Source organism: Schistocerca gregaria, chromosome 3 (genome assembly GCF_023897955.1).
Source record: "Schistocerca gregaria isolate iqSchGreg1 chromosome 3, iqSchGreg1.2, whole genome shotgun sequence".
NCBI classification, from domain to species: Eukaryota; Metazoa; Arthropoda; class Insecta; order Orthoptera; family Acrididae; genus Schistocerca; species Schistocerca gregaria.
The window spans coordinates 340,020,771-340,046,972 of NC_064922.1; the positions used below are offsets into that span (position 1 = coordinate 340,020,771).

A 26,202-nucleotide genomic window follows, 5' to 3' on the forward strand; every position below is an offset into this window, starting at 1 on the left:
CAGGCAGCAGGTGTTTTGCCCACACAAGTGGGAGTGGGCGAGTGGCCACACACCCTCAGTCACAAACTAGAGGGCACGATGAGGCGTACCGGTTCAGTCCACAGCATTGGACTGTGCATGAGCACAGTAGTGAGTCTAGTAGCGTCTAAGTCTACAGGAGAAGACATGTAGCCCCATGGAACGCGTAGATCAGTTGACACAAAGAATGAAGACCATCACAAGTCCCTCCTCATTCCTGGCTGCAGGTAGGCTGGGATACCTCTAACTGAAAATGCGGAAGGTTTATAAGAGACTAGTCTTTGCTTGTTTTGCTACAGCAATGGTTTCTTTAATGCAAGTCACAAAAAACTATGGACCGGGTAATCAGGCGCATGTGCCATGGGTGCTCCGTATTTCTGCCTTGTCAATAATTTGGCACCTCTGGTTGCCCAGTTTGGTGACAACATGAAGTAACTGCCTCAGTTTTTTGGCAGCAGTTCTCGCTGCATTGGCATTTAGTACTCTATAACTTGCTCAGTTGGTCTGACAGACACTCTATGGCCCTTTGCATTAGCCAAGACAAATATATTAATTTTCCTAGCTGTGCCAAGTACATCATTTTGTGCCACAACAAATTTATAATATATAACACCACTCATCACTCTGGGTGTTACGCTTTCAAATACATCTTATGCTTTACATAAATGGACATCACTTTAAATGATGTGCCTTTCTTGAGTAACAAATACAGTTTCCTTACTGTCAGGCTTACATACTTAAAGTTTCCCTAGTCATACATGATAAATTCTGATTCTTGTCAAATGGTTGAGTGAGTTGTCTATTTAGAATTAAATTTTCATTCTGCAGCAGATTGTGCACTGATGTGAAACTTCCTGGCAGATTATAACTGTGTGCAGGACTGAGACTTGAACTCAGGACCTTCGCCTTCCAGGACAAGTGCTCTACCAACCGAGCTAATGACTCACGACCTGTCGTCACAGCTTCAATTCTGACGGTACCTCATCTCCCATCTTCCAAACTTCACACACAGTGGCTAAGCCACGTCAGTCTGAAAATACTTATAATTTGAAATCTCTGCAGTTATGTTGTATTTCTTTGTGTTATGAACAGCTTCAATAAGTATAACAACAGAGAGGATTTTGTGTCCACTCCTGATACAATAATGTGATTCATAAACAAAGTCAAGTTCTTCAAGAGCTGAACAGTGTACAGCAGATTTAATCAGAACCATGGGCTCATGGCTGGTCAGCCCAGATGGAATGGTTGGGGTGAGGAGTATGGTAGTGGGGGAGGCAACAGCATACTGGAGGCAGCAGACTGCACCAGTACTAAAGGACTGAGGGAAGGTTGGGTTGAGGTGGAGAGAGAGGTCCTTAGGATCCCTAACTGCAGTCCCCACACTAACCTTGCAAAAAGGAAGGGCGATGAGATATGTTGTACCAAGGCACAGGATGCACACACCAGTGGTTACCCTGGTGTTTGATCTGGGAATTGCAGGTGACACGGGGCCTGGGGCTAGTTGTGGTGGTGGCTCAGACAGATATAACCATCCATGATGTCAAACAACTGATCCCCTCTGTGACTGACTACAACCCCTTGGGAAGCTGTGCAGGGCTTCCTCAATAGATGTCTGCAAGGATATCTGTATCTGTGCTCTGAATATACAGACCATCCACTTAGCCTCCACGTTACAGGTGGGGTGAAAAGCTGTGATGGTCAGGTATTTGATACTATTATGGGGACAAAAGGCCTGGAACAGTGCTGATTTAAAGTGGACTTTTATCCGACACCAGGGTACATGAAGATTGCTTCATGGCAGGTATCATTAAGAGAGCATGGATCGTAGAAGGGGTGGCAGTGGATGGCATCAGTACCACATTAAGGAAGCTCAAGAGGGCATCTGCCATCAGCAATCATATAACTCCATGAAACAGCTCAGCAAAATCATCATGTATTATTCACGCAAACTAAGTTGACACTCGGTGCGGTGGCTGATGGGACCAATTGTAAATTGGAAATTCATTTATGGTCTCTTCCTTCAGCCACCACGCCAAGTGTCAACCTAGTTTGCATGATTATTACCTTCTTCTGTGAGTGGCCATGGTGAGAAATGTATTGCTCTGATTGAGGTAGCAGGCACAACAATAGCAGCACATAGGCTCAATGTGGGCATTGTTTCCAGGACAGTAGACATGCTGCTGGACAACGCCTTCATGTGCGTCATCGTCCAATGTTGTTGTTGTGGTCTTCAGTCCTGAGACTGGTTTGATGCAGAAAAGACTTCCTGACACTTAAATCTATACTCGATGTTAAAAATTTCTCTTCTTCAGAAACGCCTTCCTTGCCATTGCCAGTCTACATTTTATATCCTCTCTACTTCGACCATCATCAGTTATTTTGCTCCCCAAATAGCAAAACTCCTTTACTACTTTAAGTGTCTCATTTCCTAATCTAATTCCCTCAGCATCACGCGACTTAATTCGGCTACATTCCATTATCCTCGTTTTGCTTTTGTTGATGTTCATCTTATATACTCCTCTCAAGACACTGTCCATTCCATTCAACTGCTCTTCCAAGTCCTTTGCTGTCTCTGACAGAATTACAATGTCATTGGCGAACCTCAATGTTTTTATTTCTTCTCCATGGATTTTAATACCTACTCCAAATTTTTCTTTTGTTTCCTTTACTGCTTGCTCAATATACAGATTGAATAACATCAGTGAGAGGCTACAACCCTGTCTCACTCCCTTCCCAACCACTGCTTCCCTTTCATGTCCCTCGACTCTTATAACTGCCATCTGGTTTGTACAAATTGCAAATAGCCTTTCGCTCCCTGTATTTTACCCCTGCCACCTTTAGAATTTGAAAGAGAGTATTCCAATCAACATTGTCAAAATCTTTCTCTAAGTCTACAAATGCTAGAAACGTAGGTTTGCCTTTCCTTAATCTTTCTTCTAAGATAAGTCGTAAGGTCAGTATTGCCTCACGTGTTCCAGTATTTCTACGGAATCCAAACTGATCTTCCCCGAGGTCAGCTTCTACTAGTTTTTCCATTCGTCTGTAAAGAATTCGTGTTAGTATTTTGCAGCTGTGGCTTATTAAACTGATTGTTCGGTAATTTTCACATCTGTCAACACCTGCTTTCTTTGAGATTGGAATTATTATATTCTTCTTGAAGTCTGAGGGTATTTCGCCTTTCTCATACATCTTGCTCACCAGATGGTAGAGTTTTGTAAGGACTGGCTCTCCCGAGGCCGTCAGTAGTTCCAGTGGAATGTTGTCTACCCCGGGGGCCTTGTTTCGACTCAGGTCTTTCAGTGCCCTGTCAAACTCTTCACGCAATATCGTATCTCCCATTTCATCTACATCTACATCCTCTTCCATTTCCATAATATTGTCCTGAAGTACATCGCCCTTGTATAGACCCTCTATATACTCCTTCCACATTTCTGCTTTCCCTTCTTTGCTTAGAACTGGGTTTCCATCTGAGCTCTTGATGTTCATACAAGTGGTTCTCTTATCTCTAAAGGTCTCTTTAATTTTCCTGTAGGCAGTCTCTATCTTACCCCTAGTGAGATAAGCCTCTACATCCTTACATTTGTCCTCTAGCCATCCCTGCTTAGCCATTCTGCACTTCCTGTCGATCTCATTTTTGAGACGTTTGTATTCCTTTTTGCCTGCTTCAGTTATTGCATTTTTATAATTTCGCCTTTCATCAATTAAATTCAATATTTCTTCTGTTACCCAAGGATTTCTACTAGCCCTCGTCTTTTTACCTACTTGATCCTCTGCTGCCTTCGCTACTTCATCCCTCCAAGCTACCCATTCTTCTTCTACTGTATTTCTTTCCCCCATTCTTGTCAATTGTTCCCTTATGCTCTCCCTGAAACACTGTACAACCTCTGTTTCTTTCAGTTTATCCAGGTCCCATCTCCTTAAATTCCCACCTTTTTGTAGTTTCTTCAGTTTTAATCTACAGGTCATAACCAATAGATTGTGGTCAGAGTCCACATCTGCCCCTGGAAATGTCTTACAATTTAAAACCTGGTTCCTAAATCTCTGTCTCACCATTATATAATCTATCCAATACCTTTTAGTATCTCCAGGTTTCTTCCATGTATACAACCTTCTTTCAGGATTCTTAAACTAAGTGTTAGCTATGATTAAGTTGTTCTCTGTGCAAAATTCTACCAAGCGGCTTCCTCTTTCATTTCTTAGCCCCAATCCATATTCACCTACTATGTTTCCTTCTCTCCCTTTTCCTACACTCGAATTCCAGTCACCCATGACTATTAAATTTTCGTCTCCCTTCACTATCTGAATAATTTCTTTTATTTGATCATACATTTCTTCAATTTCTTCATCATCTGCAGAGCTAGTTGGCATATAAACTTGTACTACTGTAGTAGGTGTGGGCTTCATATCTATCTTGGCCACAATAATGTGTTCACTATGCTGTTTGTAGTAGCTTACCCGCATTCCTATTTTCCTACTCATTATTAAACCTACTCCTGCGTTACCCATATTTGATTTTGTGTTTATAACCCTGTAGTCACCTGACCAAAAGTCTTGTTCCTCCTGCCACCGAACTTCACTAATTCCCACTATATCTAACTTTATCCTATCCATTTCCCTTTTTAAATTTTCTAACCTACCTGCCCGATTAAGGGATCTGACATTCCACGCTCCGATCCGTAGAACACCAGTTTTCTTTCTCCTGATAACGACATCCTCTTGAGTAGTCCCCGCCCGGAGATCCGAATGGGGGACTATTTTGCCTCCGGAATATTTTACCCAATAGGACACCATCATCATTTAATCATACAGTAAAGCTGCATGCCCTCGGGAAAAATTACGGCTGTAGTTTCCCCTTGCTTTCAGCCGTTCGCAGTACCAGCACAGCAAGGCCAGTTTGGTTATTGTTACAAGGCCAGATCAGTCAATCATCCAGACTGTTGCCCTTGCAACTACAGAAAAGGCTGCTGCCCCTCTTCAGGAACCATACGTTTGTCTGGCCTCTCAACAGATACCCCTCCGTTGTGGTTGCACCTACAGTACGGCTATCTGTATCACAGAGACACGCAAGCCTCCCCACCAACGGCAAGGCCCATGATTCATGGGGGGCATCGTCCAATACAAAGCATGAAGGAACCAGAGAATGCAGGGCTATAGGGAGCCCAGAAAGATGACCAGCATAGAGATTCCTCTGTGGCCAACATTAAGACGCCCTTATTCCTGTCAGTGAGCCAGTAACACAACACAAATTAATTGCAAAAGGCTGGTCAGTCTGGCTGGAAACGTGCTCTGGCTGCCCCTTCTGTGCCACAGACAAAACTTTCTGCAGGATTGGACCATAGGACAGTGCTATGGCTCCCTTTCACACAGTCAGTGGGAATTCATCGAGGGTTCCTTGTAGATGTTATTTCAGGGGAAAATGAATTGTTTTCTGGTCATCGAAGTCGCATCAGGGCCAAGAGGGAATTGGGACAAGGGCGTCTGCATTGGCATGTTGGGTGGTGGTGGTGGGGGGGGGGGGGGGGGGGGGACAGTTGATTTTATGATGGCACCCACATAAAAGCAATACTCAGCACTGCAGATCCTCCACTGTCTTTTCTGGGTACTTATAATGATGCCTAAACAGTGAAATCAATGGTTTGTGGTCAGTCAAAATGTGGAATTGCTCCCACACAAATACTCATGACATTTTGGATGATGTGAATGACTGCTAAACCCTCCGTCAGTTTGTGAATAGTGGAGCTGCCCCACACTCAATAGTTTTGCAGGTGAAAGTAATTGGTTGTTCAGACCCATCCAACAACTCTTGGGTCAAAACCACAGTAATTATATGGTGGCACATGTCCATTTAGCCACTACTTATGTGCTGGCACGTGTCCTTTTAGAGTGTCATTGGAAGATCCCGTGTGTATCGTATCAGATATGGTGCCTCCTTGAGACCATTTTTAGGAAGCTGAAAAGCTTGTTGACAGGTAGTCGACCACACAGATTGGACACCTTTCTTGCACAGCTGATTTAGGGGCTGTGCAGTTTACATCGCTCAGGGAATAAAATTGGCATAGCACGTGATTTTTACCCAGGTATGACTGCAACTGCTTAAGGACAATAGGCATCATCGGCATATTAGTTATTGCTTTGGCATGAATGTGCACAGGTGTGAAAACCTTTTGTCTAAGAATGTACCCTAGTTACCTGAAGCTAGGCGTGAAGAATCTGCACTTTTCTAGCTGACAGTGTAAGTATTTTGCTGGAGCCATTTGAAAAGGTATTCAAGCTTCCTTCATGTTACACATGTGTCAACCCTGTAACAATGATACCATCCGATTAAATAACATAGTGCAAAATACTTTGAATCAGTTGTTCTAAATACTTTTGGAAAATAGTGGGTGCAATAGCAACACCAACTAGTAAGCAACTGTACCTATATTAGCCAAACATTTTATTTAAGACTAGCAACTGATGTGATGCATCATCAAGTGGCAGTTGTGAGTAATCTTCCTTTACATCAGTCTTCGAAAAATAGCAGACTCCAGCTAGTTTACTTAACACATCCTCCGAGCAAGCCATAGAATAGAAATCAGTGTTAGACTTAGCATTTATAGAGGATTTAAAATCACCACAAATGCAAAAAGACCTGTTAAGGACAACCATAGCCATCACCCACTAAATGCTTAAAACTGGCAAAATGATGCCTTGGCCCTGAAGTTGCGAGTTCTGTGTGGCCAGACTCTGTAACTGAAATGGCTGCAGGTGAGGAACACAAAATTTTGATGCTGCTGAAGACTACGTAGAGACAAGAGCAGTAAAATTATGTGCACACCTGAGTGTTGGTTCAAAAATCTACTTGTATGAATTGGATAAAGCATCAAGGTCAGAAAAGGACTTCATTTCAGGCACTAAATTGACTTCTTCCACTACTTTTTAGACCAAAACTGCTGAAGGCATCTAAACTGAAAAAGTCAGCATCAGCAGGGGGGCGCACAACTAAAAATGTTAGTCGACATTCATCATTGTTGTACTTGCTTCCAAAAACAGTTCTCTGAGGGGAAAAAAATGGCCGTGCGTCAGTAAAACATGACCTGGCACCAGACCCTACTCAGCAAAAGAGAGTTGAGCTGCTGATACATGTCCCCATTTATTAATGACACGGCACTGCTGATGTCTAGGTGGAAGATAAGGGACCCTTTGGAAAATGTGAGGTCTAATGCAAGCTTCCGTAGTAGCAGGGATGCCACCTGCTCCACAGTTATGATGGTGTGTATTGATGTGCTGTCCCAATGCCATGGCTGAGTGCGCTGTTGGTGGATTGCTTGTTGATGCACTGATTTTGGGTGACGCCAAGGTCCAATGGTCTGCTGCATGATGCAGACAGCTGCATCTGGAATGTTGGCCATTGCAGCTAGGGCAGGTCTGGAGTTTCTTCATCTTGTGTGAAGCAAGTCACAATGCTGAGAAGGGAGAGCATTTTGTTACCCACCCAGTTAACATTACAAAATAGGGCACTCTGTTTTGAGGAGAAGCAGAATGACTGACATACTTAAGTCTCTCTTGAGACATCAGCGATATGAACTCGGCTGAAACTTGGAAGCAGAAAAAGAAAATGGTAAGACTGAATCATCAGTTGACTGCTGTCACAGTGACAGTGAACTACTTTTGCTACTAGAATTTCATTTGTGAAAGCGTGCTATGATTCAGAAGCAACATAAGAGATTTAGCAATTTTGAGCACTTCCCCAAGACTGGGATCGGATGTGACCAAACCTTTTTCTGAGACCTCGCTGTTTGTGGCAAGGCTCACAATTACATCCCAAATCAATGAGTGTGCATTCAACACTTTACAATTCTGGCAAATAGAACTGAACTTGTACATGAGACCCTACGAGTTGGCAGCCCGTGGTGCTTAATACTGTCCATGTCAGTTATGACACCGATCAAACTGTAGCCTAGCTGCAACAAGATGCATCTTGTGGCTGTAATATTCAGTTAACTGAGCATGGAGACCTCTGAAAGACAAAGTGCTAGAGTTTGAGTGTGGTTGCAGTTTTTTCACCACTTAGGGTATAACCAACCACTAAAAGACAAAAGCAATGTACTGAGCTGTCTACCAGAAATGGTATAACAAAACAGTGTGGTTCAAAACCATGAAAGTAAACTTCTCAACTCTTCAAAGACCCACTGAAGGCAGTGAACAGTGCTGAGAGCTTAGCTGTGACTACTGACTGATGTTTTCGCTTCTGAAACACGAGCTGCAGGAGAGCAAAATGCTCTTTTTGCCATTGCTCCATTGTTCTTGGCACTGCCACTGCTTCAGTGACAGCTTTTGGTGCCAAAGTCCCAGATATTTCAGATGCATAACACCAGAACTGGCTGTGAATGCATCGCTGAAATCACAGTAGGGTAATACTTTGTTGCCATTTTTCAGTTCGCTCCAGATACATATGTGTGATTCTTAAACTAAACCAAGTTCTTAGAGAATAGAACACTGAATGAAAGCCAATAATGAGAACAATAAAGTTCAGGTACAGCACAGGATTGAAATCCAGTAAACAGAATGTTGTGATTGATAGTAGCTCATGCAACAGGTTGTACTAGACTGAATCAATGGCTATCTGCCTGCCTCTGTTGTCGCAGTCAGCTCATCCCACATGACATGCCGTACACAACCCTGTGGCAATCATAACCACTGAGCCGTGATAGTTATCGACCATTGGTGTGGATATTAAAGACAATATTCACCACTAGCTGCAAAGTAAATCTAGACTCACAAGGCATAGGTGACAGGTAACTCCCTCAACATAATCAGTATGAATCTTTTAATAAACTCCAATATTCTGTTCATTATTCATCAATTAGCAACTGCAAAGTTAAGGTTTATGCCTAGATACTGGAACATCAATTCTTTAATAATATAAGGCAGTACCACAATATGAGCAATATTGACGTCAGTTTTTAAGACTATTTGTGTGTGAGAAAAGTCGTAGTGTTTTAATCATTATCTTAAAAATATAAACTTACTTTGTTAATTTTTTGTTTGTTGATCAGTAACTTTTTTGCAGCACACACACACACACACACACACACACACACACACACACACACACACACACACACACACACACACACACAAAAGCTCAGCTCGCACACCGAGCCACAGTCTCCAGCTGCTAGGGCTGGACTGTAACTATGTCTTACATGAGCAGCAATCTGCTGGGGTGGTAGTGGGGCTAAGGATGAGGCATGGTGCGGGGCGGGGGAGGGATGGCAGGGAAGGGGTATGGGAAAATGGTGTGCTGCCTGTGGAAGCATAGAGGGACATGATGGGGACAGGATAGGGCTGCTAAGTGCAGTGTTGGGAGTCTGTGCTTGGGGACAGCAGGGGGGTTGAAAAGTAGAGAAGGGTAGCAAGGAAGGGGATGGGTAGTTAGGTCCACCCAGTTGCTGAACATGCTGCACAGCACAAAGTGCTTCACTTTGATGACAGCTTGACAGCCAACACCATCTGGATTCTTCCTGCCAACACCAGCTTTTTTTGAATTATGCAGGTGGAAACTCTCCCTACAACGTAGCCTTTGTTTCCACAGTCCCCTTGGCCCCAACTTTTCCTAGTCTCTGTCCCTCACGTAAGTATCCACTTCCCTGCTCCCACTACAGTGCTGCTTGTCTCCCCTCCTCCCCCCTTCCTCCTCCAGAACAGCCTCCCAGCTGTGCATCTAGTAGTCCTATCCTGTCCCCCACCACATCCCTGCATTCTCCCATAGGCAGCACAGCATCTTCCCCCACCCCTAACCTGCTATGCCCCCCTTTCCCCACCCCATGCTTCCTCCTTACCCCCGAAACCACACCAGACACATTCACTGCGATTGGGCTCCAGTGGGCAGACACAGTGACCATGTGTGTGTGAGTTGTGCTTGTGTGAATGTATGTGTCTTTTTCTATTTAGAAGTAGTACTTTTCTTCAAAAAGCATAAATGTGTATCAGTCTTTTTCACTGTGCCTGCATGTGACTCTACACCTTCTCTGTATGGTGCATAGCCATCCACCTTTTCCAGATTGTTGTTATTTTTACAGTTCTGGTACATATTGAAATCCTTGCACCACAGTATCATTGTATAGGTTTAGAGGGGGGGGGGGGGGGGGGAAGGCCCTTTAAAACACTGGAGTTTGGTATTATAATTTGTTATCTACATTTAAAGGAGAAAAACACTGGTAACAGTCCATGCTGAGTTGGTGGAAGTTAATGCAGCAATTCACCAACATACAACAGTTGTTACTGGATCTGAACACTTCCAGTATGGTCAAACAAATCTGAATGATGACGAACGAAGGGGCATATCATCTCTCTGTGAAGAACTGTGAATTACAAAAGGAGTGGAGGTTCTGGTACTCAAAGACCAATGTATCACTGTTGAGACAATCATGAAAAAAAAGACAATCAGTCCTGGATCAATTTTAAACATGTTGCACACATTTTGCACCTGACAAAGTTTGCCGTCTCTTAGGTTCTGCAACTGCTCTTACCTGTTCAAAAATCACACTGAACTGAGTCAGGAGCAAGAATGTTGGAGATGTATCAGTCTCAATCAGGGTGCCTAAGCACCATGGATGAGTGCTGGGTATTTCACTGTGACACCAAGACAAAGGAACCATGGATTTGACCCTACCAAGAAAGACAAAGACCCTACTGTTATTGGGCAAGATGATGCTGAGTATTTCTGGGACTGCCATGGTGAGGTATTGGCAGATTAGGCTTGTAAGAGGCAAACCACTGCAGATGCATACTGTCTGAATCACTTGATGAAGTTATGGGTGGCTGTTAAGACGAAGCATCATGGCAAGCCAAGCTGTCCATGGGGCTGCTTTTGCCCCGAGACAGAGCCCTAGCTTATTCTGCTCAGGGCACAGTCACATATGCTGATTCTTTGGGCTATAAAATGTTGCTTCATCCCCCCTGTACGCCAATCCATGTTCTGCTGATGCAGCACCCAGGGACTTCATCTTCTTTCCTTGGACAAAGAAATAAGAAACCACTGTGTGGCAGACATTGTCAGAATGATATGATTTTCAAGGTGAAACATTTCCTGGACAGCCAAAATGCAGACTTTTACAATTCGGGTCTTGGCCAAGTCATTCGTCAGTGGGAATATTGTTGCTTTGAAATATGAGTATGCAGGGAAGAATCACTACCATCACCAAGTTTTATGGCTGCATCTTGATTTTTTCATTGTGATAAATAAAACTTTGTGATTCGTGAAATTTTCCTCCGTAAAGAGTATTCAATGAAGTTTCAGGTTTTGAAGCTCCGATAACATCGACTTCTTACCACAATATTTCAGCTGACAACTATTCAGCCATCTTCAGGTGAGTGTTTTGCACTGGAGATTGCTAGATCCCTTTGCTAACTTTGTACCAAAAATTGGTGCAGAGACACATGCATCAAGGCAGCCACTACATGAGCAGCCTCTGTCAAGTTTCGTGCCATCTTCATATATTGCCCCATCTGTGGCACATAGACACATGCGTAATGGTGACACTCTCTCGTAGAATGCACACTCTTGGAGTTGAAATTCAGATGCCAAAATTAATAAAATTAACTATCGCTAAAAATGTCATTGATCATAAAATGTTTTGTTACTATGAAATTAAAGAAAGCACCAGGTCTCATGCCTTAGCCAGTATAAAGCCACTATCGCTATTAATAAGATCTTGTGCTAAATGTGTTTCTACCAATTCCTAAATAATTGAATCCCAGAAGAATTTCATCGAGACCAAGATTTCTGTGGAAAAATAAGCCATGAACCTGTCCTGTGGAGATACAGTGCTCAGCTATCGCTGACTTACTGGGCTGTGGAAGGCATGTGTGTCAATGATGTTCAGTGCATCTTTAATGACCCAGTAAGTCAGCCATAGGTGAGCATTGTATCTCCACAGGACAGTCCAAGGAAATTTTGGCCTCAACAAGATCCTTCTGGGATTCAGTTACTAAGGAATTTGTGGAAATACATTTATTGCAAGATCTTATTAATTGTGATGGTGGCTTTCGCCTGGCTAAGGTGTGAGACCCAGTGATTGTTTTAATTTCTTCAGAAACAAAACATTTTGTGACCAACGACACATCACGTAATAGTTAATTTTGTTAATATTGAAATTTTGACATCTGTATGTTGGCTCCATGAGTGCACATTCTGACAGAGAATGTGCGTGTACTATAACCACTATGCACACGTCTGTGTGCCATAGATGGGCCAATATTCGGAGAGGATGTGCATGTCCACATAGGTCACTCATGCAGCCGCTGCCTTTGTGCATGCGTCTCCAGGTCTGTTTTTTATATAAAGATAGTGATGTGATCTAGCAATCTCCAGTGCAAAACATTCACCTGAAGATGTCTGAATGGTTGTCAGCTGAAATATCATGATGGGAAGTTGACATTTTCCATCTGCAAACCCGAAACTTCATGGAATAAATAAAACTTTGACTGTCCTTCATAAAAGTGGACTAAATTTTTATAAGAATCCTATTGAAGGGAAAAAAGATATAGTTTTTTAATGATGAAGCCAGTTCTGTTGTCAGTTAGTTAATTAGTTAGTTACTTTTTGCATTTTCTGTGGCTCATAATTGTGAGCCTCACTATAATGTGGAATAATTCAGTATGTGGCCAGTTGCAAGTAAAGAATTAGTTCAACTGAAATGAACTTAAGGACTTCAGTGGCCATTGAAGGATTATGTCTGGCCACTGGAGGATTATATGTCAATCAGATTTACATGTGAAGAATTGGAAGAAAACAGTTTGCTGTCAATAATAACACAATGTAATTATTTCATGCATTATTGCATCTCTTACCTTGCTATGTGAAAACGAAATGTGTTAAGTATGGATGCTAAGCACGCTGTGTAGCTCCGAACGTAGAGTGAGAAATGCCATCTCTTCCTATAATCCATGATGATGAAGCTTATGACTATACTCGTTAAATTGACATCTGTCCAAAAACTAACATACAACTAGTTACCTACAGTTCACTGTCTGTGGTGCATAGTCCCACAATAAAAGTATTAGACATTCATTTGTAGATTTCCAACATACATTCTTATTCCAACTTTAGCATACAAACATTCGCTCAGATTTGGCAATATTTGTCTCTCTCTCTCTCTCTCTTTTTTTTTTAAACTGGTCACGTGATGTTACAGCAAGTATTATTATATAATAGCAGCTTCATTTTTTTCTGTTACAGGACAAAATGAGGATGGTGGTGGATCAGCTCAGGCCCTGTCAGTCTGGTCGGAAGCTCAGTCAGGTAATTGATGATTTTTTTTTTTTAGTTGATGCTTATGTCACCCCCCCCCCCCTTTTCACCTTTTAAGGATAACACTTTTTATACACATATATTTCTTAAAAACAATCAGAATTATAATAGAATGAAATGAGGCCTAGAGGTTGGGAAATGAGTGGGAGGAGGAAGGGAGGCTGGGGAATAGGGGAGGCATCCTAACTTGAGAAAGTGTGCAGGATAAGTGCATGCAGTAAAAATTAAACAACTCTGTGATGTAGATGAATAGGGGGTTGCTGGATTATTAGACAAGTACTGAACAATGCTAGCAAGCAACAAGCGGTTCACCAAGCAGTGGTAGAAAACATTCTTAAACCAACTAAAAGGGTTTAGTGTGTGTGAAATATGATTTTTGTACTGTAGTGTGCACATGGAAATAATGAATAGTAACAGCTGAAAATTTGTCAGTAACTTGTAAAACAGGATAAGCAGGTGGAATGACAGATGTTTGATTGTTTTAGGATTGATGAATTTTGCACCACCTTCCACTACTCTGGACAACCAATGCAGTTAAAGTATTTGCTGCTTACATAATTCATATGAATACTTGTGCTTCTTTTCTTGAAGACTTCATTGCCCCGGATACCTACACTAAACTGGGTATATGAATATAAATTGTTCTGTTTGAAGTGGCAACAATCCTGCTTTCTCGTGGACCAAAGCTTTTCTATCCTACTCAGATGTAGGGAGACTCGAAGGCCTTGATCACATGTACAAGTAGTGACATGGAAACCAGGGAAACAAACAGGCAGTTGTATGTGGTCAGTAACAACAGAGTTCACATAGTGAATGGCTGACCAGAAGCAATTTCCGGAACACTGTGGAGGTTGTCACAAAATGTGATAAATTCTAAATCAAGAAACATAAAGAGACAAGGTTGAGCTCTGGATGATCATATGGCATGTAGACAAAGACACTATGGACTAAACGAGACAGTGACTGACAAACAGCCAACCTCGGTATTTATCAGCAATATGCTGTCAGTGGCCACACCTACTTCACCAGATAGTTGTGCTTTCCATGGGTCTGTGAGTTAACTTGATAGATATCTAACCAAAGGATATATGCTTGCGTGTCTATACCAGTATTTGGGCCGTATTTGGAATCTTAACCACTGTCAAATACAAAGGAGGAAAGGAACCAATAGTCATTTTGAAAGTCTACTATTACATACTCTATCTGATGAAAAGCATCTTGACACTACAAACATAACATTCATGCCCTCACAACATGGTTTCAGAAAGGGTAAATCTACAGAATCAGCAATTGTCAGTCTAACAGAATACATTTTACAGTCCTTGGATGAGAAAAAGGTTGTCTCTGCAATGTTTCTGGATCTTTCAAAGGCATTTGACACCATTGACCATGAAATGCTGATACAAAAATTAAGCAACTATGGCATTCGGGGGCAACCAGGTGAATGGATAAAATCATACTTGTGCAACCGCAAGCAGTATGTATCATTAGGAAACTCGTACCAATCAGAAACAAAATCCATCAAATATGGAGTGTCGCAGGGTTCGGTAATTGGGCCATTGTTATTTAATGTATTTGTTAATGATATAGGTGTTGAGGAGGAAGAAAAGAAAATATTGTATGCTGATGACATGACAATACTAAATAGTGACCAAAATATGGAACAGCTTGAGAGAAGAGCATACATATCTGCAAATGTCACAGCTCAATGGCTGTTGGAAAATGAACTGGTTATAAATCTAAAAAAGACTATGTATGCAGTGTTTAAAAACAAGGAAAAGGCTGTAGACATGGATTTAGAGGTTAATGGAATAAGGCTGGAAGAAGTAGAATCTGCTAGATTCTTAGGCATTCTTGTGGATAATGAACTGAAATGGAAAAAACATATTAATAATGTCTCTAAGAAACTGAGCTCTGTCATATTCTTAATGATACAGCTATCACAGTATTCAGACAAGAACCTTCTGTGTACAGTGTATCATGGACTTTTCGAACCATACTTAGAGTATGGAGTGACTGTGTGTGGAAACTCAAACAAACAAGAGACAAAACGAGTGTTCACATTACAAAAAAAAGCAATTAGGACCATTTTAAGAAGAAAGACCTCTGAAACATGTAAAAACTGTTTCAAGAATTTAAATATCTTAACTTTTTCATCGTTGCATGTATACAAAACAATAATGAACATCACAAAAGGTAGTGAGAACTGTATTACAAATGCTAGTGTACACACCCACAATACAAGAAAGAAGAATGAAGTACGGAGCATACCCCAACGACTTGCAATGCTAGAAAAAGGACCCCAGTACTTTGGTATCAGACTACTAAGAAGCCTGCCCAAAACCCTGCGAGATAGTGTACTTCACAAAGACTTTCCAAAGAAACTTAAAGACTATCTCATTGAAAAAGAGTTTTACAGTGTTGCAGAATACTTATGCCATTAAATTTTGGATATATTGTTACTCATTATCAATAATGTAAAAATGTAAGCTAAAGGTGTAGAAAAATAAGTGATAAGGAATGTTAACACTTTGACATGTCCTATATTACACATACATTTACTGTACACAATGTAATCTTACAGGATCAAATAAAATTCAATTCAATTCAATTCAATGTGGAATGGGGTACTAGATGTCTCAAAGGTAGACCTAGAAGTATGAAATGAGGTGGGGAGTACTATGTTGTGAATAGAGAAACAGTAACAGCAGAATGGGTCGCTCAGGAGAGCTCATTGACTTAAAATGTGAACTAGTCATTGGATATTATCTGAGTAACAAACCCATTGAGACATTTCATCCATGACTGTTGTTGTTATAACTTTGTAGTGGAAATGCGAAGGAAGAATCATAGCCAAACCAAAACCAGGCACATATCATGTACTGATGGACAGGACCTGTCAACTATTGCAGAAAGTCGCTACAAAAATCAGCAGAGGGAATTATTTATGAGTTCCAAACTGCTAAAGCAGTTAAATTAGCACAATGACTGTTCATATGGCATTAAAAAGAATCAGGAACAATGGTCAAGCAATTTCTCACAAATAATACATTTCTGTTTGCCAGTGCTACATGACACTTGACTTTTTGTAAACATCAATGCCACTGGGCAATGGATGACTGGAAATGAATGATTTTGGAGTGATGAACTGTGCTATACCATGTGACAATCAAATGGAAGCATTTGGTGAGTGCCTAGAGAACATTGCATGCCACCGTGTGCAGTGTCAGCAGTACAATATAGAGGAAGTGGTATTATAGTGTGGGGCTGTTTTCCACAGTTAGAGGCTGGTCCCCTTCTTGTGCTTCAGAAAATGCTCAATGTGGAAGGATATGAATACATTTTTACCGCATTGTGTACTGTATGCAATAGAGGAGCACTTCAGAGGAAATGATTGATTGTATGAGCATGACTGAACATGCTGTCATAAAGCAGGATTTAGGAGGCAATGGTTTATGGACAAAAACATTCCTGAAATTGATTGGACTGCCCAGAGTCCCAAACTAATCCCAGTGGAATATCTTTAGAATGAGTCAGAACATTGACTCCACTCCAGATGCCAACAGCCACACTCAAAAGGAATGATGGGACGGTAACGGAAAGTTGTGAATAGTCACCTGCTAGTGGAAACTCTACTTCCTGATGATGGAGAAGGAGTTGAGGCAGATGATCAGTGTCAGTTATGAAAAATGTTATGGGAAAGCTATAGAATCAATAAACCTGTGGACCCCATCATGCAAGAAGAAATTAGGCAGATAATTTTAAGAATGAAAAATAAATAATCTCCTGGACTAGATGGGATCCTTGCCGAAGTAATAAAAGCCCTACGTGACCAATTACATAGTTACTTGTACAGACCATACAATGAGTATCTCTTGCAAGGAAGAGTGCCTGCACCATGGAAGAACACTGAAGTTGTAATAACATGTAAAGGGTAAGATAAGAATCCAGCAATACCCAAATCCTACTGACCGATTTGTCTTTTGAATGTTCTTGGCAAGATATTTGATAAACTATTATGGAAAAGATTACAATGTTATAGATTGCTATCTGTATCAAACAAACAGTTCCCGTCCCACTGATCAATCTTAATGTTAATGTAAGGACATCCAAAGTCTGAATCATCATCTCTGCTATTAGACATCTCGTGTAAAAGATCACTTTCAATTTCATCAAATGCTACATCCATATTGTTCTTGCAGGGTATTATCAACTTCACTGGTATCATAGAATTACTTTGGTTACTCATGTTGTCAGGAAAAGACTGAACAAACTGATTCCATAGCACAACAAGCATCACTTATTACAGAAGGGACACAAAATATATTACTGTCAAAATTATGTTTTCTATTTAGATCTCCTTTCACTTCATTCCACCAATTTTGATACAAATTTTGTCTAACCACAGCTAACTTATTCCAGAATGCACATTTATCTATGTTATCGTCAATCTGGTCTGAAACAAATTTCAAAAAGTTTTCACTTTTATTCTCTAGGTTTACAGATAACTCACCTCTACTTTTTTTTATCATTACTCCCCATGACATTAATGAAAAACAGCTTTGACTCGACTGGTATTCCATGACTGTGACTGACATCATCACATACTCCACTTACCTTACCTGTATTCACAAATAACTCTGAAACTTCATTATTCTTAAACCCTACAAATACCTGATAATCACTACCACCACCATACTCTTCCAAAATTACTTCATCAATAACATCATTAACAACACAAGTCTCATCACCATCAAAGTCACACTCCTCACCTAGATTCATTTGCAATAAACTACCAGTCTCACACTTACCAACCTCAGTCATTTTACAGCTCTCATTCACATCTACATCAAAAATACCACCTAATTTAGATCCAATACAATCATCACCTGTTTTACATATCCCAATGATACTGTTTTCTGACCAAGAGAAGAAATCATTAGTACACACTACATCAAAATTCTCATCACTATCCCATTCTGGTTTGTAATTAGTATCTGCATTACCATAATTAACCATAGTATTCCAAAACTTTTGATCAAAACATAAATGAAAAATCTGATATTCCTTCTGTCCAATTTCAGATACCTGTGCCACATTATTAACACCGTTGTTATTGTCTAATTGTAAGTGTAAATTGAGGGTTCTGAACTACATGTGTTTCCTCACCCCAAAACTGTTTACCTTTATTGAGGCAGATTGCTGTTTCCCGAATAGTTACCTCTATGATTATTTCTGCTATTACACTGACCATGTTCCTATTCTGCTGATGTTCAAAATTCCTGTCTCTTTTACCTTGTTAACCCTGATAGAAATTACCATTATCTCTGTTTCTGTAGTTATTACCAATGTGATCTCTATCAATGGTTCATGCTCCAATGGTTCTACTGCCCTATCCAGCCTGTCAACATATCATAAAAATTGTCCAAGGCAATCATCAGCTCCATTTATTAAATCCCACTACAACCTCTCTGGTCATCACCTTTTTAGTGCATCAATCAATGTCATTTCGTCAAATGGCCTGTCAAGGTGTTCTAATGTCTTGAGCTGATTCTTACAAAATTCTTTCAGTGTACCATCCCTATTCTTATAATTTGGACCTTTCAGAAATTCACTTTTAATTCTGCCTTGTTCAGTTTCCAACCAAAATTTATTTAAAAAACTTTTTTTTTTTCAAAACTGTGATATATCTCCCACTGACTTAAATTTATATTTACCCAGGACAGAACTTTGCCTTCAAGATGTCTTTTAACAAACTTAATCTTTTGGTCATCACTAATGCCTGACACAAAACTATCTCTACAGTGGTGTATTAAATCCACTGGATGTAAATTGTCTGATGGAAAACTTTTGATTGGAATGTTGGACCATGCAACATCATTATTTGAATACAAATTGTTGTGAATACAGTTTTCCTGAACTGCTGAAATGTTTTGATCTAAAACATTTACAGTAGTTAACATACTGTTTCCAGCATTCAAAATGTTTTGATCTAAACTACTAAAGCTCTGTTCCATATTTTTGCAACGGCTTTCTGTTCAACTCTGACGTCATCAACATTCTTCATTTGTTGTCCAAATTGTGCAACGAACTCATTTTCCAAAACAGTTAATTTATTTTCTAATACATCATCTTTTTCTTTCACACTTTTTAAACCCTCTGACAACCCATTTTTTAGTTCCGAAGCCTAATTACTAAGTTGGTCTATTCGGTGTTATACCCTATCCATCAGTTTTTAGGTCATTTAATTGTCCTTGTAGTGAAGTAAATTTTTCAGTTAACTGCTCATTAACTGCATGAAATTTGCTATTGTTGTTTGTTTTAATTTCTGTTAGCTGATCATTAACTGCACTCAATTTTACCAAAATCAATTTCATAACATCAGGTTTAACTGTTTCTTTGCTGACTACACTTTTACTTGTTTCAAATATGTCTGAGTTGGGTCCTACAGCTTTCACTTCTTCACCACTACCCTTGTTACTCTCCATTCATTTTCCTAGCAGTTACACGAATCCATTAAAAAAAAAAATAGTTTGTGCTTATCTAATTTTTCTTATTGATGTCCATGATAGCTGTAAAGTCCTCTTTCAGTTCATCTGGTCCATGATTGTTGATAGTATCTCATCACTGTTAATACGACTTTGTTGGACAGCTCTCGGTCTTCTTTCTTAAAGTAACTGGAATTTTATATAAACTGCAAATACACAAATGATTGTCCTTTGTTCTTCTGCAACAGGCAAAACTTCGTTATCAGTCAACACTCACTTTCCTAAACTGGTGGGGAAGGGTGGCAGACTTTAGTATGTTATAAACTGCTCTGTATGTGGGGATAGCCTTCGTCCCCACCCATGAGATTTCCTGTTGATTTTACGTCAGGGCGCTGATGACCGTGATGTCGAGCACTCCCTCAACCCAACTCATCATCAGTCAACAGGTTCCAGCTGACACTCACACTTGTAATCTTACCCTCCCACACATCGCCATAAAGTTTCAAAAGCTTTGAGAAGCCTCAGATATACAAAAAGAAAAAATTTTTACTAATCTTCATTTTCTCTTGTTGGCTGCAGTTCTCATGTGTAGGGGTACTCTCTTGAGGCTGAAATTTTGATTTTGCAGGTTCCTGTTGATCTGAATAATATTTGAAGATTTGCCTCTTTTACTCTTGAATTTCTTTCTTTGTCACATGGTTCAATATCACACAGTCTTTACAATTTCACTTCTAAAACACCCCAAAAATACGTTGTTAATGTCGATTATAAAGTTATTGCTGATTATAAAAATACGTCTATCTCCATCAGAGGAATTCCCACCACTACTTACATTTTGCGATACTCGTAATATTCCGAAGAGTTTACAAATCAAGAGAGTTTACATACTTTCTTGACAAAAGAATAATTATCACCAAGGTATAAATTATTTTATAAATGAACAGAAATAAATTTAATAATTAGCATTAGATTGCATAAGTAATACTAAAAATTTTAAATATGTTGGATATTTCGTAATTTCAAATATTTCTAAAAGAAGAGTAATTTTAACCTTTAGTACATATTGATTGTAACAAATTTATTTATTTTTATACATTTTAGCCTGAAATATAATACATTGTATACAATCATATGAAATTCATTTAGTTAAACAGCTGCGCTGGCATGTCGATAGACACACAGACAGACACAAACATACACAAATTCAAGCTTTCACAACAAACAGTTACTTCGTCAGGAAAGGGGGAAGGAGAGGGAAAGACGAAAGGATGTGGGTTTTAAGGCAGAGGGTAAGGAGTCATTCCAATCCCGGGAGCGAAAAGACTTACCTTAGGGGGGGAAAAGGACAGGTATACACTCGCACACATGCACACATATCCATCAGCACATACACAGACACTAGCAGACATTTGTCAAAGAGTTTGGGCACAGAGATGTCAGTCGAGACGGAAGTACAGAGGCAAAGATGTTGTTGAATGACAGGTGAGGTATGAGCGGAGGTAACTTGAAATCAGCGGAGGTTGAGGCCTGGTGGGTAACGAGAAGATAGGATATACTGAAGGGTAAGTTCCCATCTCCGGAGTTCTGACAGGTTGGTGTTAGTGGTAAGTGTCCAGATAACCCGGATGGTGTAACACTGCGCCAAGATGTGCTGGCTGTGCACCAAGGCATGTTTAGCCACAGGGGATCCTCATTACCAACAAACACTGTCTGTCTGTGTCCATTCATGCGAATGGACAGTTTGTTGCTGGTCATTCCCACATAGAAAGCTTCACAGTGTAGGCAGGTCAGTTAGTAAATCACGTGGGTGCTTTCACACATGGCTCTGCCTTTGATCGTGTACACCTTCTGGTTTACAGGACTGGAGTAGGTGGTGGTGGTGGTGGGAGGGCGCATGGGACAGGTTTTACACTGGGGCGGTTACAAGGGTAGGAGCCAGAGGGTAGGGAAGGTGGTTTGGGGATTTCATAGGGATGAACCAAGAGGTTACGAAGGTTAGGTGGACGGCGGAAAGACACTCTTGGTGGAGTGGGGAGGATTTCATGAAGGATGGATCTCATTTCGGGGCAGGATTTTAGGAAGTCGTATCCCTGCTGGAGAGCCACATTCAGAGTCTGATCCAGTCCCGGGAAGTATCCTGTCACAAGTGGGGCACTTTTGGGGTTCTTCTGTGAGAGGTTCTGGGTTTGAGGGGATGAGGAAGTGGTTCTGGTTATCAGCTTCTGTACCAGGTCAGGAGGGTAGTTGCAGGATGCGAAAGCTGTTTTCAGGTTGTTGGTGTAATGGTTCAGGGATTCAGGACTGGAGCAGATTTGTTTGACACGAAGACCTAAGCAGTAGGGAAGGGACTGTTTGATATGGAATGGGTGGCAGCTCTCATAATGCAGGTACTGTTGCTTGTTGGTGGGTTTGATGTGGACAGATGTGTGAAGCTGGCCATTGGACAGATGTAGGTCAAATTTGAGGAAAGTGGCATGGGATTTGGAGTAGGACCAGGTGAATCTGATGGAACCAAAGGAGTTGAGGTTGGAGAGGAAATTCTGGAGTTGTTCTTCATTGTGAGTCCAGATCATGAAGATTTCATCAATAAATCTGTAACAAACTTTGGATTGCTATAAGTCATCTTTTAGATATTAAAGGAAGAAGATCACTATTCCTAAAAGTGTTATGTTCTTGCAGTAAAATTATATCATAAGTTCACCCACAACAGGCTATGGGCCCAAATTTGAACACTTCAGGTTCTGAGAATTAAAGTATTTTTTCATTTACTAGGATATTTATGAGACTGCAAAACTTTTGGGATGGCAGACACAGCGCCCATTTGAGTGATGATAGTAATCGTACAAACATTCACAAATTGTCAAGTGAAGATCAGTGGGGAACATGGAAATGACAGATTCAACTTTGTTTAAAGAAACATTTTCTCTATTCGATTATAGATGGTACACATCAGTGTCCATCATTAGTGGAAGAAGATGAACCGTCCGATGCATATCAGCACTGGCAACGGGACAATGCTTGGGGAGCTTGTATCATTGGAACAGTGCTTGATGAGAAACCTGATATTCATGTAACAAAGAAGATGCAAAAGAAATTTGAGATACCCTTATGTCAGTATATGAACACTATTCATTGCAGTGACTATATACATTGTTGGATTGTTTCTTTGCAACATCAACAGATGATGCCACATCTATAACAAAACATATGTCGCTACTTGCGAACATTTTCCATGACTTGTCTGTGAACTGAACAAAATTAATCCAAGTGCAACTTTGCCCCTTTCATTGCTCCACCATCGTATTTTCAAAACATTAGGACCCAAATATCAGTTTTACAGGTTAGCCGGGTATCATGTTCCTAAAGCTGAGCAGACGACAAAGCTTCTTATTGAGAATTTGCGTTCGGTTGAGAATTAGTATGGTACAACAGACTGCTGTTAAAAAACACGCCCATTTGTTCATTGACAATGCAAGTACCATTAGATTATTGAAAAACACAGTGTTCCACAAATGCTCTAAGCACATCAAAGTACGGTGTTATTCTGTGCGGGAACTCAATCAAAACAGGGATACCAATGTAGAGTATGTTCTGAAAATCAACTTGGTGACATGTCTACAAAACCTTTAAAATCTAACAAATTTAAAGCAATGTGTACCATGATATGACTTCATAACTAATGTGTTTTGACTTCTTATTTTTTATTTAAAAGTTGTTCAGTGCACCACAGTTAAGTTAAAGTAAATAAATCATAACAGTGTGTTTCCTCTCTATGTTTCTCCTTTCCTATGGTGGTGCTTGGTTTTGTGTTGTGTGAATCTTTGCTCCTAAGAGTTTCTTTTATTTTCCATTATTTTACTCTACGTATTTTTGTTGTTGCTATACGTCATCTTTTAGATATTAGAGGAAGAAGATCTCTATTCCTAAAAGTGTTGTGTTCTTGCTATGAAATTATATCCTAAGTTCACCCACAACAGATCATTCCTGTCATGGCCCTGAATATTGACTTTTCCTCCAGGGACACACTGTATAACACAAAATGTTTTGAAACACACATACAATACACAAGACACAATCAACACAAGTATCTCTGTGTAGGTATCTTTTTCTATTGGTATCTCTGGTAATACAGCTACTACAGAGTTTCAAAATGTAAGTTCAGCTACTGTGGGAGTTATGTTTGGGTCTGTATGGTTTCATGTGTGTGATTATGTGTTCTTTTACTAGAATAAAAGAGCAAGAGCTTGAAAGCTAGTTGAATTGTTTTTTGTTGTGTGTTTCTGTGCACCATACATCATCACAAGTGAGTAGTTGCCTTTCCCTCATTTTATGGAACTTCAACTTATTGTTTCACATATACTGCACCCACTATGGAATCCTTTTTCTATCAGTGGTTTTTTTTCAGATTTGCAAAGAAATTATTCTGTATAAGACTAGGGAGGTTTCTAGGTGGTCCTTCCATTTGTTTGATACTGCAATGCTGAGAGAATTTTTTAAAAAAACATTTCTTTTTCTATGTGAAAGAGAGAAGATCCAAGAACTATGCTTGCTGCAATCTTAGTACCATGCAATAAAAAATGACGGGGATAGCTTGACTGGAAACTATTTGTCTATGGTAATTAGAAAAAAGGAAGACTGTAATTTAGAAGTGTGAATACATCTGAACACTGGTACAGAGTTGAAAGGTTTTGATTAAGTTGGTCATACAGATTAAGACAAAAACAGTTACAAAATAATAAGTCACAACAAACAATTCCTTAAAAATACAAGCAGTCTCAATTCTTTTTGTGTTGGCATAATGTCAGCCATACTAATGTGTGTACATCTTGTACTAATTTTATGTGTATATGCTTTCCAAGGTGACTGGAAACCAAAAGTACCAATGAGTAATTGAATTCTTTGTGATTTTCGGAAGGTCATACCAAGAGTCTTTCATTTAGCATTTCCCACATCAGTGGTTCATCAGTTAATAGTGGCAGATAGCAGAGAGAGTATAATCATGACAATATTTTCATTAGTGAGAACATTGTGTGTCATGTTACAGGAAGAGTAGGAAAGCCTATCCCCAGTATGAAACTTTGACTAATATCTTGGACAGTTTATGGATTTGTCCAAGTAGAAAATGTACCCTTGAAATGTCATTTTAACTTCTAGAAAGTGAAATGGAAGGTATTCAGAGAAGAATTGGATCTCATAGTTGAAAACATAGAGGCAGACCAAAAAAACTACAAAGAATTTGTCAGACTTGTAAAGAAAATATCAAGGAGGCATATTCCGCATGGATGTAGGATCTTAATTTATATCTGATCTTGACTCAGGCTCTCAAGACATCGTGAATGGCTGTCGTAGCAAGCACAATGCAGACCCTTTCTTAGCAGATACGGCTGAAGCAGGCAAACAATTACTCCAAAACATAGCTGAGAAAAAGAAGGAAAAGATGGGCTAAATTACTGCCTGATCTGGACATGAAACAGAATGACTGAAGAGTGTGGAAACTGATAAAAAAATCATTGCATTAATCCTACAGGATCACCATAGAACACAAACATCAGTCCAAATCAGATGGCTCATCAACTGCTACGGAATGAAAAGACAACAAAGGGGGCGACTAGTTGGATCTCGAGTAAAGCATAGAAAGAGAGTGAATCTCTAGAAAAATGCATTTTTCACCTGAAGACCTGGCAAACATTGTGAGAACTGAAAGAAAATAAAGCAGCATGCTTTGATAGCTTATGAACTGAACAAATAAAACAGTTTGGTCCAAAAACCAATGATTGGTTTATGAGGATGATGTACAGATGTTTGGAAACATTTCAGACTCCCAAACTGTGGAGGAAAAAGTAATAGCTTTACTAAAGCCTGGCAGAGAGCCAACTGAACCAAAAAAATTCCATCCTGTTTCCATAACCTTCCACCTAAATAAGCTATTTAAAAAATAAGCTATTTGAAACAACGATTCTCTCGGGAATGCCACCCAAAATTGACACAAAGCTTATCCCTGAACAAGCTGGTTTCAGACAAGGAAAATCATGTTGTAGTTAAATACTAATTCTGACTCAACACATTGAAGACTGTTTTGAAAGAGAATTAATGACTGCTGTTGTCTTTGTTGACCTCTTCGCTGTGTACAATACAATAAACAACCAACGACCCCTCACGAAAGTGTGTGAAATAACTTAGGACATCCGACAGACTTACATGTTAAGAGATATGCTGCAAATCAAAGAGTCTGTGTAACCCTCCAAGGAAAGAATAGTAGATTGAGATACCAAAATAATGGAATATCACAAGGGAGCATTCTTTACCATATACTGTACAATATCTATGGTACACAAATGACCAGCATACCAATGCGAAATAAAAAGATTCGTATATGCAGGTGACACCACCACAACCATC

The 26,202-nt window shown here is 40.0% G+C and overlaps 1 protein-coding gene across 1 annotated transcript in view; it reads left to right on the forward strand.

The window, feature by feature from the left end:
• LOC126355997 (uncharacterized) overlaps positions 1 to 26,202 on the forward strand; it is a gene marked incomplete in the record, with an annotated part of 124,930 nt that overhangs the window by 65,785 nt on the left and 32,943 nt on the right. Inside the window, 1 exon segment of the mRNA XM_050006630.1 lies at positions 13,244 to 13,306. Within this exon segment, the coding sequence (XP_049862587.1) occupies positions 13,244 to 13,306 (63 nt within the window).